The sequence below is a fragment of the Microplitis demolitor genome, chromosome 3, assembly GCF_026212275.2.
Source record: "Microplitis demolitor isolate Queensland-Clemson2020A chromosome 3, iyMicDemo2.1a, whole genome shotgun sequence".
Taxonomy (NCBI): domain Eukaryota; kingdom Metazoa; phylum Arthropoda; class Insecta; order Hymenoptera; family Braconidae; genus Microplitis; species Microplitis demolitor.
The window spans coordinates 12296553-12315207 of record NC_068547.1 but is presented as its reverse complement, the minus strand read 5'-3'; the positions used below and the strand labels follow the sequence as shown (position 1 = coordinate 12315207).

General features: G+C 31.5%; 1 protein-coding gene across 1 annotated transcript; it reads right to left on the bottom strand.

Annotated features, from left to right (window-relative positions):
- Positions 1 to 3754: 3754 nt before the first annotated feature.
- LOC128667463 (uncharacterized) lies at positions 3755 to 6144 on the bottom strand. Its single transcript, XM_053737515.1, has 3 exons — positions 5963 to 6144; positions 3896 to 4096; positions 3755 to 3838 (listed from the first exon to the last, which is right to left on the bottom strand). Exons 1-3 carry the CDS (start codon positions 5966 to 5968, stop codon positions 3779 to 3781), a joined length of 267 nt encoding a protein of 88 aa, XP_053593490.1. The 5' UTR covers positions 5969 to 6144; the 3' UTR covers positions 3755 to 3778.
- Positions 6145 to 18655: the final 12511 nt, after the last annotated feature.

The window sequence follows — 18655 nt, the reverse complement described above, 5'->3', positions numbered from 1 at the left end:
TTTTGATTCGGTGGAACCTAACCCTTCATCTACCCTTACTTTAGTAAAGTCTACGTCGCTACAGACGATGTGTTATGCCCCCACCGAAAATTATGAAAAAATTTCGAAAATATTCTCTTCTTATATAAGAGAATTTTTTTACATAATTTTCGGAGGGGGTATAACATACCATCTGAAGTGATATAAATTTTACCAACATAAAAGTAGGTGAAGGAGCAAGATTCTGGAGTCAGTATCTTGAGAAGACTCCTAGCTACTGGTGTCTTTTTCTACGTATGTGTTCTTCGCAAGATCGTGTGCAAAGAAACCTATGTCAATATTTGTGGTAACTTCAATGTTGTTTGGATTAAAAATTCGATGTATTGAAATTAATCGATTTCGACTGAATTCGAGAGATAGATGTTTACAGGATGAGTTGGTATTTTCTGAAACCAAGAGCTTAATTTTCTTATGCCAACTAAACGTTTTTCTTATTCGAAGAAACTAAAAACATTTAAAGCAAAAATCGATATATTGGAATCAATATTGAATTTCTTTATTGGAGAGCTTTATATATTTCAATTTAAAAACAGAAATAGACAATATTGGCCTAAAGAGAAAAAGATCGCAATCTCATCAAGCTATTTTGGTTCCTGCTATTGAATTAAATAAGTAATTTGCATCAGTCTCTTCAGGTAACCCGTTACCAAACTATAATCACTCTTTGCGAACATACTATGAAGAAAACTGTAAAACTCAGGAAACGGAATTAAATCTACTCTGTACTAAAAGTACTGATGTGAAAAACGCATTGATGCGAATATCCACTCGAGCAACTGGATGTGATGGTATACCTATTCAAGTCTACAAAGTACTCCAAGCTATACTTGTGCCATATATTGTCTACATACGTGATGCATCTATTAGTGAAAGTGCTTACCCATCCATGTGGAAATTTCCCCTTGTAAGACCACTACCCAAAGTGCAATACCCATCATCCCCTTCTGAATATCGACAAATTGCAATATTATTTACAAAATATTTAGTGCAGAATAATTTATAATAGACAAACTGGTTTTAAGGAAGGTATGGGGACACAAACTGCTGTCCTGAGATTTTGTGATGATATTCGGTTGGCTATTGATGTAAGAGAAGTTACTTTAGCAGTATTTTTTGATTTTACTAAAGCCCTCGATACAGTTGATCATCTTTTATTATTACTAAATCTTTTTGATCTTGGTTTCTCAGTTAATACAGTTAAATGGTTTTACTCATACTTGTACAGACGATTGCAATCAGTATATACTGCTGATAATAAATTTTCAGATTGGATTAACCTGGATTCTGGAGTACCTCAGGGCAGTGTTTTGGTACCTTTGCTTTTTCTTTATTTATCAATGACTTGACAAAATGCTCGAAATATTATTTATATCTACTGTATGCTGATGACCTGGTCATATATATAAGATGTAAGCTGAGTGATGTTGATAAATGCATTTGTCGTTTAAATGATGATATTGAGCGCATCTCTAACTGGCGCAAGATTAATAAGCTTCGTTTAAACCATTCTAAAACGAAGGCTATGTATTTTGGTAGTACAATCAATGTGTGTAGATTGAATGAGATATCAAATAGAGACTGCAATAAACTTCGAATTTATGTTGATCAGAATTTGATAGAATTTGTCAATACATTCAAATATCTTAGAATTATTCTAGACAGTACATTATCATGGCATTCGCATGTAGCTAATATTAGAAGACGTGCGGCATTTGCATTATATAGAATCAAAATAAATGATTGTGATCTTAGCCTGCAATTGAGGCGTAGATTCATGGTCTGTCTAGTATTTCCAATTTATGATTACTGCTCCTGTGTTTTAACAAACTTGACAAATGAGCTTAATAGATCTTTAATGGTATCATTAAATAATTGTGCACGTTATATTTTAAGAATTAAACGAGATGCACATATATCGGAACATAGACGACGGTTTGGTTGGCTGCAACCTTCTAACCGTCGTCTACAACTGCTATTATGTGAGTTTTATAGAGCATTATGCCTCATGAAGCCTGGTTTGTTTGGACACGAGCTTACGCTAAGTCAAAATATTTCCTCACGTAGAAATCCATTGCGTACCGATACTTTAAATGTGCCATTTGCTCATACAATGGCCTATCAAAAATCATTTATCGTAACAGGATGTAATTCTTGGAATGCTCTGCCACAAAATATTACATCATCATCACTCGGCATATTTAAAGAAATATGCTTTACTTACTTGCAAGAGCGTGAAAGTGAATGAATATCAGGATGGATGGATGATAAAATTTTTGTTAAGTCGTAACTAATTAATTTAATTGTCTATTAAATACTATGATGTTGATGATATGTTAACTAATTAAAACTTGATGGCCTTTCTAGTCTCATCTCAATAATTTTGTGAGTTGAGAGTCATTTATACCTACATATGCTATTTATACTAAGTATTTAAATGTAATTTTATGTAATATTGTAAAATATTGTGATCACAAGGAGTTATACACTATGATCGAGAATAAATCTAAATCTAAAAAAAAATCTGTCTATCGGTTGACCCTGCGGACCAGCCCTAAAACTTCCCGCTATTCACGAGCTCCTTGAGCTTAAAAACATTGTTGTGAATACGTTGTCAAGCTCTTCGAGCTCGAAAATACTTTTGTATGCCTTTGTTTTAGAAAAATAACGTTTTTTACCTTTTTTTTCTACAACGATATCTCTCGAATGAATTCACCGATTGAGACGGTTGAGAAGGCAATCGACGCGTTTTATTGAGTTCTAGAGCTGATTGAATTTTAAGATTGATTTATCAAGACGTTTTGAGAGATTTCAAAAAAAAAAATTTTTGTTAATTCTTTCGTTAATGGTTTCTCTTACAAAGTTTGCAAAGTTTTAGAGCTGATTAGATTTTGGAATCAACCCATAGAGCAAATTAAAAGTTATTCGAAAAAAAACATTTTTGAAGAAATTTTATTTTTGAAATATCTCCGAACGTACACTACAGATTAAGCTCAAATTTTTAGTGCTGATAGTAAATAACAAGCCGCGTCGAATGATACCTCGACAATCAAAATCGGTTCCCCCATTCAATAGTTATAGAATATTTACATACGTACGTACGTACGTACATACATACATACATGCATACATTCCGATATCATCTTGAATTTAGTCAGGATAGCTTCCTAGAACCTCAAAACGTCAAGATCTCATAGAAAGTCGATTTTCGAAAATCGGACTGAAACCAATAACCGAATTTTTGAAAATTTCCAATTTTCTTAGCGGGAAGTTAAAAAAACAATTTTAAAAAAACTTTTTTTGGAATATTTTCGAACGCACTCGACCGATCAAGCTCAACTTTTCACGGTCTCTAGATATTAACAAGTTGCGTCAAGTGATACCTCAACGATCAAAATCGGTTCATCCGTTCAAAAGTTATAGATATTTACATACGCACGTACATGCATACATACATACACCTGGACATCATCGTAAAATTAGTCAGGATAGCTTCCTAGAACCTCAAAACGCTAAGATCTCTTAGAAATTTGTTTTTCGAAAATCGGACTGAAACCAATAACTTCCCGAATTTTTTAAAATTCTCAATTTTCTTGGCGGGAAGTTAAAAAATTTTTTTTACTCAGAGAAAATTTTTTCAAAGAAGAAAATAGTATATTTTAATTTAAAAATTTCCTTTTTTGGAAATTACATTCTTCTTGACCTAAAGAATCTTTTTTTTTTTTTGTGTTGAAAATAAATTCTATGTTTCTCCGGAAAGTTGACGTAGTACTACAGCATTTGACAATGCAAAACCTGTAATCTATTAGAAAAAGCGTAATTAAAAAATTAAAGTATCAACATCTAGCTTTAAACTTACTGCCTTGAAAGTTTGTAAAGATAGAATATAAAATAATCCTCCATTGAAAAAAATCGGTTTTTGGGCACGCATCAAACTAAAGTTTATCATTTGATTTATTTCAACTGTTATTTGTCGATGTTTATCACTAAATTTACCCTTGTGATTAACCATAGATCGCTCCCAATTGCATGAATATATTGCATCTGCAGTTTTTAATCCCTGAAAATGTTCCAATTCTTACAGTTCATCTATTTAAAAAATATTTCTTTATAAAGACGCATTTTTCATTTTAGTACCGTTTTATTAAATGAGAAATACAGTATTTAATAATTATCGTGCAAATAACCATCCTCATCCATTTAAAAAATAACTAACCAGTTCTTCAATTTTCGTTGCAAGGAATGAAAATAAGAATAACTCAACTGTAACTCCCGACCAGTATTCTGCCATGCTCATTAACTTCATTATACATTCGATACTTGACTATTTAAATAAATAATCTAGATTATGAATCGCTGATTATATTGACACATAAGAAGGTAGACATGCACGAGCCAAATAATAACTGCGTTCGAATCATTTTATGATAGTTAAATAAATTATTAAATACCCGATGAAAAAAAATTTTGTATAATTATATTATTACTCATTATATAATCAGATCTAAAAATTGGCCGGGTCTAATTGTATATATATAACGTTCTTTACTATTTTACGCGTCCCACGGCGGAGTGTGGTTGGCGCTCAATAGCCGTTATGGCTCTCCGTTGGTCGAAAACTGAAAAAATAAAATAAACCCAGAAAACAAATGTCCCACCTGGAGATATCCTGAATCTCCCTGGACTGGTTGCTCTGCTCAGGCTGGGTTAGAAAACCTAGTTGGGCGCCAGTTCGTGTGCCCCACGAACAAAATTAACTTAAAAGTACAGAACGGAGAAAATGAAAATGAAAATAAAATAAATAACAGGATAGCGATTTCAGATTTAGGAATAAGGATAGCAAGAAAGATAGCAGTAATTAAAATAATAAAATTAAATAAATACCGGGTTGATGACCATTTGTTTTAATTCTTAATTAATTAATCACTTAAGCAACTACATCGCACATTCACATAAATAATAATTAGAAAAATAATAATAATAATAATAATAATAATAATAATAATAATAATAATAATAATATGCGTATATAAAATTAATTCGAACCATAACAATTCTGCAAAAACAATAAATGTCTTGACAAACCAACGCACATATAGTAATAATTAATATTCCAATCTTACGTGAATATACGTAAATTCATTTAAATTATTTCCAGTAACACTTCCCAGTAAATTCCACTGGTGGATTTACGGTATTTCAAAAACAATAGTATTTTGGACACAAATAATAAAATAAATATCACCTTGATCACTCTCACGTGATAATTAAATAATACTTGATGAATCAAACTCAAATTAAATATAATAATAATTCAAATTAACAATAATTAATAACTCAAATTAATAATAATCAATACGCAAATTAATAATACTTCACACTCAATATCCAGTTAAACAATAAGTAATAACTCAAATTATTAATATTTAATACGCAAATTAATAATGATTCATAATCAATATTCAAGTAAATAATAACTAATAATTCAATTCAAGAATAATCAATACGCTTATAATAATAATTCGTAATCAATATTCCGTTAAATAATAGTTAATAACTCAAATTATTAATATTCAATACGCAAATTAATAATACTTAACAACTCAACTTAATAATCAGCGCTGTGTAATGTATATGTATATCAGACTATCGAAACCCAGCCGCATATAATTGTCACCACGTGACATAAAATAATAATAATAGCAAAATATTTTCCCTAAAATAAATATTCGCTGTTCAAATAATAATAAATATTTGCGATTAAAATTTAATCATCCACTGGGCTCGATTATTACTCAGTTCGTTATATGCTTGTACCAATCTACCGATAAATAATTTCCACCTACGTGATATTCGCACGCTTGCAAATGGCCACCAACGTGGGAAAGGAAAGTTACACGCCAATGAATTTACCAAAGGTACTTACAGTCATCGTTGTAGAATAAACGGCGAACAGGCTCCATCGTTATTCTTATTATCAATAAATTCAAGAAACTAATTATCACCCTTCGACAAGAACAATGCCGACTTCGATGGCAATTTTTAATTACTATTTGTACACTAACGTAAATAGCGTTTGGAAATAAATTTTTATTCGGCAGCAGCACACCTTGCCCGTACAAATGTTTATCCACGTCTGAACATGGCAGCACGTGAGTTTCATGCCGGCACCTCGGCCGGCCCTATTGTATATCTGCATCTCATTTTAACCCATTGGAGAACTATCTCTGGCGCATGTTACTTTCAAATAATACCAACGATAACGTACCCGATGTCAATTGCGTAACCTTGCCAATTCCCGACGTCAAATGCCCAATTACTCCTCATATTAATAATTAACAGTAATTTAAATTGCCCAACCAATTGATAATTTATGCATGATAATTATAGATTTTATTTATAATATAATAAATTTGTTGATGACAACTGTTGCGTCGCCGCGCATGCGCCGACCAATCACAATAACTACAAGCATATAAATAAAATGAATAATTATCTCCCAACCTCGTAAAATAAACTTGTAACATCAACATGATTCGTAACTTTTGCTGACTTCAGCGCAGTTTTCACCTAATAAATTAATTCAGTATAAGTAGTGTAATAATTAAAGTAGAATCTTATATATAAACAAAATAATCCTAAAATTAATGAGTGTAGAGACGTGTGAGCAGCGTGTGCTGCCATCTGTTGCTCACCGACCTGATGTGAGACTGCCGCGATATTTAAATATCGTGACATATAATCATATATGATGATACATTATCATGCATAAACGAATGCAGTCGTTTTCTAAATCTCATTGAAAATATCTGTAAATTATTTATTGAGTAATTTAATCAGGATTTGTTGTCTTTATTAATATAAATGTTAGTTAAATTTAAATTGAAAAAAAAAAATTGATAAAAAAAAATTACTATCAGTTAACTATTACTATACTGAGAGGTCTCCATTTCAATTAATAACCCACGTCGATGCTGCTTAACTCTGGTAATCACTGGATGGTAGTCTGATCCTCTAGTCTGCTATATAAATTAGGGTGTATCAAAAAAACCAACAATTTTGTTTTTTTTATGGTGTTCAAAAATTGAAAGGATAAATAAAAAAAAAAAATATTTGCACCAATCCGGGCTCTTAATAATGATATTAAGGTTTGCCTCAATCCATTTTTCTATTTTCCATTTAAATAACACGAGAAATTTTTTTTTTTTCTTTAAATTTTCTAGCTCCCAAACTAATTAACGAATTTTTATGCAAAATCGGTTTTTTTTTGTAGGAAATTGATCGCTTTACAAAAAAAGTCTCTTATCATTTTTTGATAAATCCCACTGTTCAAAAGTTATTTAAGCCTCAAGTCAAATTTATAGTAAATTTTGAGATTTTTTTACTTTTCCGGCGAAACTATCAGTCTTATCAAAAAATGTCATGAAAACTTTTTGTAGATAATTTTATTCATTACAAATTATACTGAATAAAGTTTTTCGAAATTCCGTATTGTTCATAAGTTATTCTCATTTCAATGTTAAGCTCTTGAAAAAATAGATTTCTGATTGATTTTAAGAGTTTGACATTGAAATAAAAATAACTTGTCAACAATGTGGAATTTCAAAATACTTTATTCATAATAATTTGTAAAGAATAAAATTATCTACAAAAAGTTTTTATCACATTTTTCGATAAGACTGATAGTTTCGCCGAAAAAGTAAAAAAATCTCAAAATTTACTATAAATTCGACTTAAGGCTTAAATAACTTTTCAACAGTGGGATTAATCAAAAAATGATAAGAGACTTTTTTTGTAAAGCGTTCAATTTCCTACAAAAAAATGTATTGTACATAAAAATTCGTTGATTAGTTTGGGAGCTAGAGAATTATAAAAAAAAAAAAAAAAGTTTTCCCGTGTTATTGAAATGGAAAATAGAAAAATGGATTGAGGCAAATCTTAATATCATTATTAAGAGCCCGGATTGGTGCAAACATTTTTATTTTTAGTTATACTTTTAAGTTTTGTACACCATAAAAAAAAAATTTGTTGGTTTTTTTGAAACACCCTAATATATATATAATAAGTATATACTTAATATATAATTAAGAAAAATTCAGGGCATAACTTAACTCAAATAATCGAATTGATACATCCTACGTAAATAATGCACCTGATCATAAATTTGGTTTTGTACATAAGTTACTGCAAAAATCGTTAGATAGATATGATCAAATTATTTTATCTATAAACTTATGAATATCCATATATAAATCGATATCGACTTATATTTTTAAATTGCTGCCGAAACCATTGGATATTTTTTAAGTAATGGCGATTTAAGTTTGATTGATAGTTGACAAAATAAAAATTCAATAACATTAATATCAGAATTCTCGATATTAATAAATAAATAAGTAAATATATAAATAACGATATGTTATATATATAAATATATATACATATATATATATATATATATATATACATATATTAGGGTGGTCCTTATGTTGGTGATGTTCGAATTTTTTTTTACCATAGCCCTAAATCGGTTCTAAATCTAGAAAAAAAAATTCATGCCAAATTTTAGCTCTTAATTTTAATATTAACCCGGCCCCCTTTACCTCCGATAGCGAAAGTTTTAAATCGAAATACCACGGGAAAAGTTTTGTTAATAATTTGAAACTTTTTTTCATCATGAAGTAATGAACAGATCATGTCGACCTATCACAATTCTTATAACAAATTTAACACTCTACAAAAAAAGGTTTCTTATGATTTTTCGTTATCTTGACTGGTTCAAAAGTTATTCGAGGTCAAAATCAAAGGTCTAGTCAATTTTATGGTTTTTTCCATTTTTATCGTCAGTTAATAATTCAAAAATGAAAAAAGGGTTAATATTAATATTTTAGACGACTTCTCTGACCTTGACGTATGTTCTCAAAGAAAAGTAATATTTGATTGAAAAGAGTGATTATTCAAATTACAATAAATCAAAAAAAGTACCAATATTATCATTTTTTCTTTTATCATAGGTACTTTCATAAAGTTGTTACATTAGTTTTTTTCAGCGCGTTAGAAAACATTTGACGATGACTCTTAACCAATTGTAATACATATAGCATTTGTTTTTCATTCTTAGTATAATGCTTACAAAAATCTTGCACTAGTTTAACTTTTCTCTTAGTACAGTCATTCACAACCGATAGTTTTTCGACGAACCGTAATGCAATTTTATAACTTTCATTATCAGCCTATTCAGAAGGATTAATTTGTAAAAATTATGTTTGTAACTCAAACCTTTCAAAAAATTTGATCGATTTTGCGGTTACAAAAAAGTTGATATCGTTATGCAATAAATCGTTCATACTCGTACTTTGAAAGCGTTTTACGCTAAATTTTTCACTTGTATAATCCTGGTCGTCTTCCAGAATAGCATCGATTGGAATTTTTTCTTTTCTCGTATGCACTTTAGCCACGATTTTTAATTTTGTTTCTAGTGGAACATTTTCATCAAAAATTGCCATGATCGCTAACTCTGGCGATAAGTACCATAAATGATTCATAAATCTATTAATTGCTTCAGTAGCAAAATTATTGTTAATCACTTTAAAGTTGTTTAGCTCTTTTATAAATTGTAGATCATGGTACAATGCTTTTACACTATTAGATGATGTAAACCAAGCCTTTACATAAACAGTTGTCACAATAACACATATTTGTTGAAGTTTATTTTCATCACCTTTTTTCAAAGATAACTTTTCACGAAACAGGTACATTTTTAGTACGTAAGTTGCTTTTGCCATCCGTCGTACATAATGACAAGCTCCTGGCTAACGAAAACTGAATTTTTCTGGGATAACACCAACGAAGACTAGAGTAAACTCCAAAAAGTCTTTGTAATCATCACGAGGCAACTTTGTTGTCAGAACTTCAGTGGCAAAAGTTTTTATAGACCTGATTTTTTCTATTGTTAACACGTTCTCATTTTTCAGATCATCTAATCCTGTTTTCTAATTCAATTTATCTAAAGCTTCCCATTGCTTTTGAAATCAAGTAAAGAGTGGAACATTCGGTCCAACAGTATTCGGAAAAACAGTTTCGAATACATATCTTAGGACAGTTTCGAAAATGTAATTCCTACACGGAAGATGTAATAAATCCCTCTCTAACAATTTCTCCAATAATGCAGCAGCACCATTCCGAATGCCTATATTTGAAGGCGTGGTATCACAGCATATTGCTTCAATAGACGTGTCAAATCCTCAATCAAGTAATATTTCGTAAACAATAGTAGCTTGTGCCATTTCAGTCCCATCTTCACTCGTTGGTACACCTAACATAATCTCTTTGTTCTCCGAAGTGATTATTACTAGTAATCGATAATCAGTTTCCGTATTCAACAAATTTGGTAATAATTTTCCATCCCAGTGTACAACTTCCTCTTGTTTTTCTAGATTCTGATAATCTGGTAGTACTTGAAAAGTATATTTCTCCACTCGATGCAGATAGAGCACTTCCTCAGCTAGATAAAAGTTCAAAATTTTTGTCTAAAACGAAAAAGAATATTAATGTATTCTTGTAAATTAATTTGGTAGTAATTTAACAAGAAGTTTGTGATTTTTGATTAAAAAGATCACAAATATTTCGTTTTATAATGCTTTATTAAATTGAGAACTGACGTTAGGTTTACAATACTTAGATCGGTATGAAGGTCGGTCACGGTCAGGTATAAGGCGCTCGGCGAGCGTGGTCAGAGGTTTGTCAGTAACTGCTCGTTCAATTTTTAAGTCAAACTCTCAACAGTCAAAGTGTGCCGTTTCGGGAAGGGTATTTCTGTTTTTGATTATTTATTTAAAAAAAAATTGTTTAAACTAAATGTGAGAAGATTGTTAAATCGAAAGTCTGGTCGCCATCTGATAAATAGATGGGTTGTAAAAAATTCGTCCGTTTGTGTCGAAGGTTCTTCTAGGTCATTAAAGGGATTATTTGACACTCTCAACTACTTTAGTTTGCCTGTCATAAATTTCCGGATTTTGAGTTTTATAGCGTCTTTGTTATAGTCTGTCGAATATTTTAAAATATGAGTAAACTTAATAGTACAGTACAATTTTTTTCTCTTAACTTATAAAAAACTGAGGTACATAACTAAACATTCTCCCCCCGTTGAGAGGGTCAGCCGAACAACAATACAATATAAGAATATTAATGCAAAAAAGGATAAGATAAATTCGAATCACTTAAAGTCTCTACTAATGTCTTTCTATTTTTTTTCTTTTTATTCTTGCTCGGTCGGAGTTATTGGTAAAATTGCTAATTTTTTCACATTACGAATAAATGAGGATTTCGCGATTTCCACTCTGACGGTTCTTACAACACCGTCGTCACCTGGCAAACACTCGATGACTCGTCCCAAGGCCCATTGTGCGGTACCCGAGGTCAGGTCGAGAGAGAAAAGAAAGACAGAGAGAAAAAAAAAAGAAAGCAATTAAATCATTTCCTTAATTATTCGATGTTTGAATCGGGAGTTTCATTTTAACCGAGTTTTTCTATTTCGATGCTGGTTATCAAAAAAAAAAAGGTTCAACGTCGCCTTGAAAAAGTGGGAATTATTGTACACCAGAGCGACCACTGGACGGCTCCTGTTACTGGGTAATAAAAAAAATGAGAGCTCTGGGGGGGGGGGGGGTAGGAAGAGAAGACAGCTAGAATCATCGGTGGACAAACATAATGTCAGGGCCAAGATCATAAATCACGCGACTGCGGTCTCGAGTAAAAATAGAGGGATCGGATAGCAAATGTGAGTGTGTGTAGAGTAATATAGTCAGCTATGTTTTCTATTTCTATGTTCTCCTAATTCAGATGATCGCGAGTAATATGCGAGTATGAGCCCCCTTTCGCGAATGTATATGCGCTCCGGCGCTATTTCTTTTATTATGCTATGTATACGAATTACCTATGAAGTCTTGCTAAGAGGTTTAAATATCAGTGGCATTAGCTATTGAAAACATGGTTTAGGTTTGCACAAGCGATGAATGTGTCTACGGAGACCCATTTTGAGGGGGGGGGAGACATTTTCACGAGTTACCTCATCAGGTGAGTGTGTTTTTAGATGAAATTCTATTTTTAACACACCCCGTGTAACCGATCCCGGTAACTAAAGTGTATTAACCCGGTTTCTTGGTTGAGTAAGGAAATACAAGTAATCCTTTGTGTTTTTAATGTGTTTGAATGTTTTATTACATTAAAAATAATAAATAAGTCGTTATGTTGTCCTAATAATAAGATTTTAACTCGACTATGAGGGGACACACACAGTTCTCCCCGCTCTAGTACCCCCTTACCACACGTGCACTCTGCTCTGAATTGGAGAAGAGCGTCTGTAACGAGAATACCTCTTCTTATGTTTAGAGATTTTTTTTTTTTTACCGGGATACGGTAGGATTTTAACACATAGATTTTTTTTATTTTTGTGTTCCCTACACGGGCCGTAACACTGATGAAGATAATCGTCCACCTACTCTCATGATTTGTTGGTCATCCAATTTTGGAGTTAATTTTACTATGTTTACGGTATCATGGGTGAGAGTTCCAGATTCTTGTAATTCTTTTATTTCTTTCGCGAAGGCTTGTTGCTGTACAGCTTTTATAATCCGAATCTCCATATCACGTAATTCTTTTATAGTTAAAGGACCGTTTACTTTACAACGTTGGCCAAATCTGAGACAATAAACTAGTGAACGGATCATACGATTATAACTTGAAAATCTGGTAAGGTCGACAAACTTATGAGGTGTGATTACTAAACAGGTAGCTCTCCGTTGCTCAGGTATTTCTTTTAACAATGGTAATTGACACGTAGGCCATTTTTCGGTTGGTTCTCTTAGCCAAGATGGCCCATGTTTCCAGATGTTCATTGAGGTAAAGTCAGCTGGTAAAACTCCTCTTGATACAAGATATGCTAAATTGTCTTTTGTCGGAACATGTCTCCATGATTTAACATCAGTTTTTGTTTGAATGTCTGAAACTCGGTTGACTACAAATGTTTTTAACTGATGTGGTGAGGTATTTAACCAGTTAAGAACAATGGTAGAATCGGTCCACTAATGTATATTGTCAAAGGTCATTTTTGATGCAGTGATTGTTGCTTTCATTAAAGATGATAACAGTTGAGCTCCACATAATTCAAGTCGAGGTATGGTAATGGTTTTCAAAGGGACTACCTTTGACTTGGCACATATTAGAAGTACCTGGATCTTTCCTTGAGGGTCAGTCACTCGTAGGTAGATACAGGCTCCGTATGCCTTTTCACTGGCGTCACAGAATCCATGCAATTGTTGTTGTGTTGTATTCGATCCAACAATGGTTCTTGGAAATGATACCTGGTTCAATGTAGTCAGTTGAGTGTAATAGGTTTTCCATTCTGTATAGAGTTGGATAGGTAAGGATTCATCCCAATCTAGTTTTGCATCCCACAACTTTTGGATAAGAATTTTTGCTAAAATAATGACTGGAGCTAATAAACCGAGAGGATCAAATATTTTTGCAATTTCAGATAAAATGTTTCGCTTGGTGATTTTGGTTTGTTCTAAATATACAATAGGTTTAACTGTATAGATTATATTGTCAGTTCTGGATTCCCAACATATGCCAAGTGTTTTTAATGTCGAGTCACCTAACTGCAAATGAGGGTTCATATTTTCTTGAGGTATGTCTTTTAATACAGCAGAGTTGTTTGAGGCCCATTGACGAATTGTGAGTCCGGCCCTTCTTAAGATTTGTGTGACTTGTTGTCGAATTTTTATTGCCGTTTCCACATCTTCAGCTCCTGAGAGTAAGTCGTCTACATAAAAATCTTCTTTTAAAACTTTTGCTGCTATAGGAAACTGCTGTCCTTCATCGTCGGCTAATTGATGTAAACATCGAATAGCCAGGTATGGAGACGTTCTAATCCCAAAGGCGAAATGACGGAATGCCCGCGTAACGGTTCAAATTCAAATATATAATTAAAATATTCAACTGATAACTAAATAAAAATTAAATAATTTGAATCGTTACGTGACACTTTTTTACGTAAGATTATTATGTAAAACTAATTACGTATACATGACGTGAATGTGATGTCTGTGTGACATTCCATGACGTCAGTATGAAATATGGGCGATGTCAAAATCATCAATTCGGAAAAAATATTTAAAAAAAAAAAAAAAAAAAATTAAATACCGAATTTTGGAGTTGATTATTATCACGCGTACGCATTACAAATTCAGAAACAAGAATTGATAGCAGTAAATGATGAAAAAATCCTGGGCGTCTACTGGGCTCGAACACGGCTCCTCTTGGCTGGTAGTCCTGAACGTTGATCACTGGTCCACATCACGAGAGTTCAAGTCTTGTGCTTAATTGATGTATTTAGAGTGAAATGCCGGTAAATATTTTCAAAAAATTTAAGAAAACTCCATGAACTTATATGAAATTTTATAAAAACAATATTTGTTTGCCTCGATAATAATTATAAAAAATTATATAAAATTTGATTAAGTTTCTTCAAATTTTTTAAGTTTCTCTTGTGATGTGAAATTTAAAATATCTTATATGAAATTATACGAAACATTAAATAATTTCACAAAATTGTATGAAATTCAATCAATTGAAAAATTGCAATACTACACCTTACAATCTTAATATCAAAAGAGTTCAAACTGTCGTTACATTTTCTTTTTCATCCTCAATGATATTTTCGGTATATCATTCAAAAAAACAAAGTTAATTTTTTTATGCTCACGCTAACGTTTCCTCTTCTAAAGAGTTGATGACCGGATGTCGTATGGTTTTACGTCACTTCTGTGACTTTTTTATTCGGTTGACGATTAGCCGACTGAGATAGTGGCGGGATTTTTGAAAGAATGAAGGCGAGTGAAGCGAGCATATTATGTCTAGTTAATCTTAAACATGGTGGCCACAAACCTGCAAAACCGGGAATATCGGGAATTATCAGGAAAGTTAACGCAATCAAGAAATATCATGAAATTATCAGAGAATTTCAAAAAGTAACCGGGAATTAAATTGTGACAATTTTAAATTTAAAAAATTTTCAATAATACACTTGTTTTAGAAATTGAGAGATATTAAAAAAATTTCAAATTTTCAAGTTGCTTTCAACAGGCTGTAACTCGAAGGAAAATGATCGTACGACAAAAACAAAAAAGCTGAATAGTAGCTTCAAGTGTCTAGTTTTCTGATCTGGTCTTAAAAATTTTTTATTATATGCTGTTCCGGAGTTATCCTAAGAAAACTATCGAAAAAGAAATTAACCAAATTTTTGCTCATCTTAAAAACGGTCTTCAAGCTTCAATAAATTTTTTTCGATATATCTACATAATTATAATTGATTTTTGATTGCTTCGGAACTGTGCATAATAAAAAAATTTAAAGACAGATAAGAAAACTAATAACACTTGAACCTACAGTTTGCCGTTTTGTTTTTGTTGTAAGACCATTTTTCTTCGAGTTACAAACTGTTGAAAATTACAAAAAAATATTCAATTTTTTTTAGTATCCCTTAATTTTTATAACCAGTGTATTCTCAATTTATTTGAATCATAAAATTTCTTGTTAAATATTTTACCTTACATATTTTTAACATCGAATAATCAAAAGTAGGCAATATTAATTTATTTTATTGCCATTTCATATGGTTTCTCTTCTGATTTAATTATCAAATTTAATTATTGAAAATGAAAATATAATAAAAACTGTAAATATCTAAACGTTACAAATACAATTTCTAAATCAGGGAAAAATGTGAAAAACTTTACTGAAAAACCAAGAAATATCAGGGAATTTTGAAATTATTTCTTTGTGGCCAACCTGTAAAACGTCTGAAATCTCTTATCGAGTTTATCGATTACTTTGGCTCCAAAAATTTTCAACATTTAGTTGTTATTTTTACACATTTTTGAAAATTCATTCTATGATTGCTTTATTTTAATAAATAGATGATAAAAACACTATGACTCAGAAATTACGTCAGCATTGTGGAAAATACTGATTTGTCACTAATGTAAAGATATGATTAAAGAGTGACATCCATATTACGTATAACCGTGACTTTGCTACTGACATAAATGTGTGGCTTCAAAATTACGTCATTTTGATATACGATAATGAGTTCATTTCTACGTAACAATGTAATGTAGTTTTTATGTCAAACCCCTGCTTAAAAAATCCGATGGATTCTTATAGCCAAGGTGTAAGGCCCTATACTTAACTACAGCACTTCTCATAGAACTTATTCATTCTTATAAAATGTCTATGGGAATTTATAATAAACTATTGGATTCTATAAGATTTTCTAAACAGGGACGTACGTAATACATGTCATAACTGCGACGTCGTACAAGAGTCATGCTTACATCAATATGATGTCAAGTTTTTACATCATATTAAAGTCATGTAGAACGTCACATTAACATCAAATTTACATAAAATGCCGTGACATTTCTATGATCTACGTATGACGTCAAAACAAGGTCATGTGTTCACTGGATTGAACCCATAAGAGATGCACGTTTCTATATTAAAAAAAATTTTCAATGCTTAGAAAATATCATAAAACAGTAATACTGCCAATCATAGAGCATACAGATACATTTGATACATCATAAGTAATAAAAGAAATATGTTTAAAATAGAAAATAGCTATGAAATTTAAAGGTTATTTTGTTCACAACAAAATACAACTGATGAAATTGGATTAAAATGAGAAATGCTTAAGTTATGTGGAATAAAAACCATATTTTCAACATTTTTGATTCCATCAAAATTTTCAAGGCTGTCAAATTATTGGAAGAAATGGTCAAAACATAAAGTTCAAGGTCATAAATTGAAGCTTATTAGATAAGCTTTCAGATACTTTTTTACGGAAATTGTCTATGAATATTAGTTTTAAAGTTATATAAGCTTTAACAGTGACTAAAAACTGATTTTTACGGAAAATCATGAATATTTTAAACAGCCATAATTTCAAAACTATTCAAACGATTCAGATCATTTTCAAACTCAATCAAGTTAATCGCCTATAGAATAAATGTCAAAAATTTCATTACGATCCGATAAGAACTTTGGGTGCTATCGTAATGACAAGACCAGTGATAATGATAGGGGGTAGAGGTACATTTGATACATCATAAGTAATAAAAGAAATATGTTTAAAATATAAAATAGCTGTTAAATTTACAGGTTATTTTGTGCACAATAAAATAGAACTGACGGAACTCGATTATAATGGGACATGCAAAAGTTATGTGGAAAGAAAACCATATTTTTATCATTTTTTGATTCCATAAAAATTTTCAAAGCTATCGAATTATTGGAAGAAATGGTCAAAACATAAAGTTCAAGGTCATAAATTAAAGCTTATTAGACAAGCTTTCAGATACTTTTTACGGAAATTGTCAATTAGTTTTAAAGTTATATGAAGAGGAAAGTGGATAAAACCTCATTTTTTCGAAAAACCGTGGAAATTTCAAACAGTCATAACTTTTAAACTAATTGACCGATTTAGCCCATCTTCGAACTTGACCGTGATAATCACCCATAGAATGAGTGCGAAAAATTTCATCAAGATCTGATAAGAATTGTAGCCACAATCGTGTCCTCAAAACTTGGTTATATAACATATATTAGACTGGTTCAAAAAAAGTGACAATTTTTTTTGTTTCGAAACAATTCCATTTATACCTTCGAAGAGGTGTAGAAAGATGCCTGTTAAAAGGAGAGCTCTTAATATTAATATTTAGAGGTCGCTCATCGCAGATATTTATTTCCCATTGAAATAGCATTGGAAAAAAAATTTTTAAACTTTGGAATTTTATATTTCGGTCTAGAAGCAAAATGCCGGAATGGGCGATACATATGTCACGATATTTAAATATCGCGGCACTCTCGCATCAGGTCGGTGAGCAACAGAGGGCAGCACACACTGCTCACACGTCTCATCCCACATTGTTATTATAATTATTGCTTGTTTACATGTAAGATTTTATTTAATCATTGCGTTAATAATACTTTATTGATTTCTTAGGTATAAATTGTATTTGAATCAGGTAATTTCACGGATTAATTTGCGTATATATTTGGATTTTTTTAGCGCTGGGAAAAATAGTTGCGTGATCATTGGTTGATTTATCGGTAAATCATATTAAGAATCAATTATGAAAGATACAATTGGTCGTTTAGCGTCGGGAACTTGATAAATTACACGGCCAAATTTATGTATAACGTTGGTGGTACTGTAAAAAAATAACATGCGACAGTTGTATATTTTCATTGGTCAAAGTGAGATGTACGAGAAAATGGCGTCGGTCTTGGTGCCGGCATGAGATTCACGTGCTGCTATGGTCAGACGTTGGAAAGTCTCTGTAAGAGTAGCGTGTGTGCTCTGTTACATTAAGATATTATAAATTTGTCGCCATTTGATATTTTGAGTAGATAATATAAACCAATTGGCATTATTTGAGTATTTTGGTAAACCGTATAAAGGAAAATACATTTACCGTATTAGCGTACAACCACGGGAGTTGAATAATACGTAAGTGTAAGTACTTTTTTGGCTAATACATTGGCATGTAATTTGGTT

Bases quoted from the DNA above. Each gene is read 5' to 3' on its own strand.
- LOC128667463 (XM_053737515.1), bottom strand. The intron at 3,839-3,895 runs GTAAGTTTAAAG...TTTTTCTAATAG, and splicing joins CTTTACAAACTTTCAAGGCA to ATTACAGGTTTTGCATTGTC.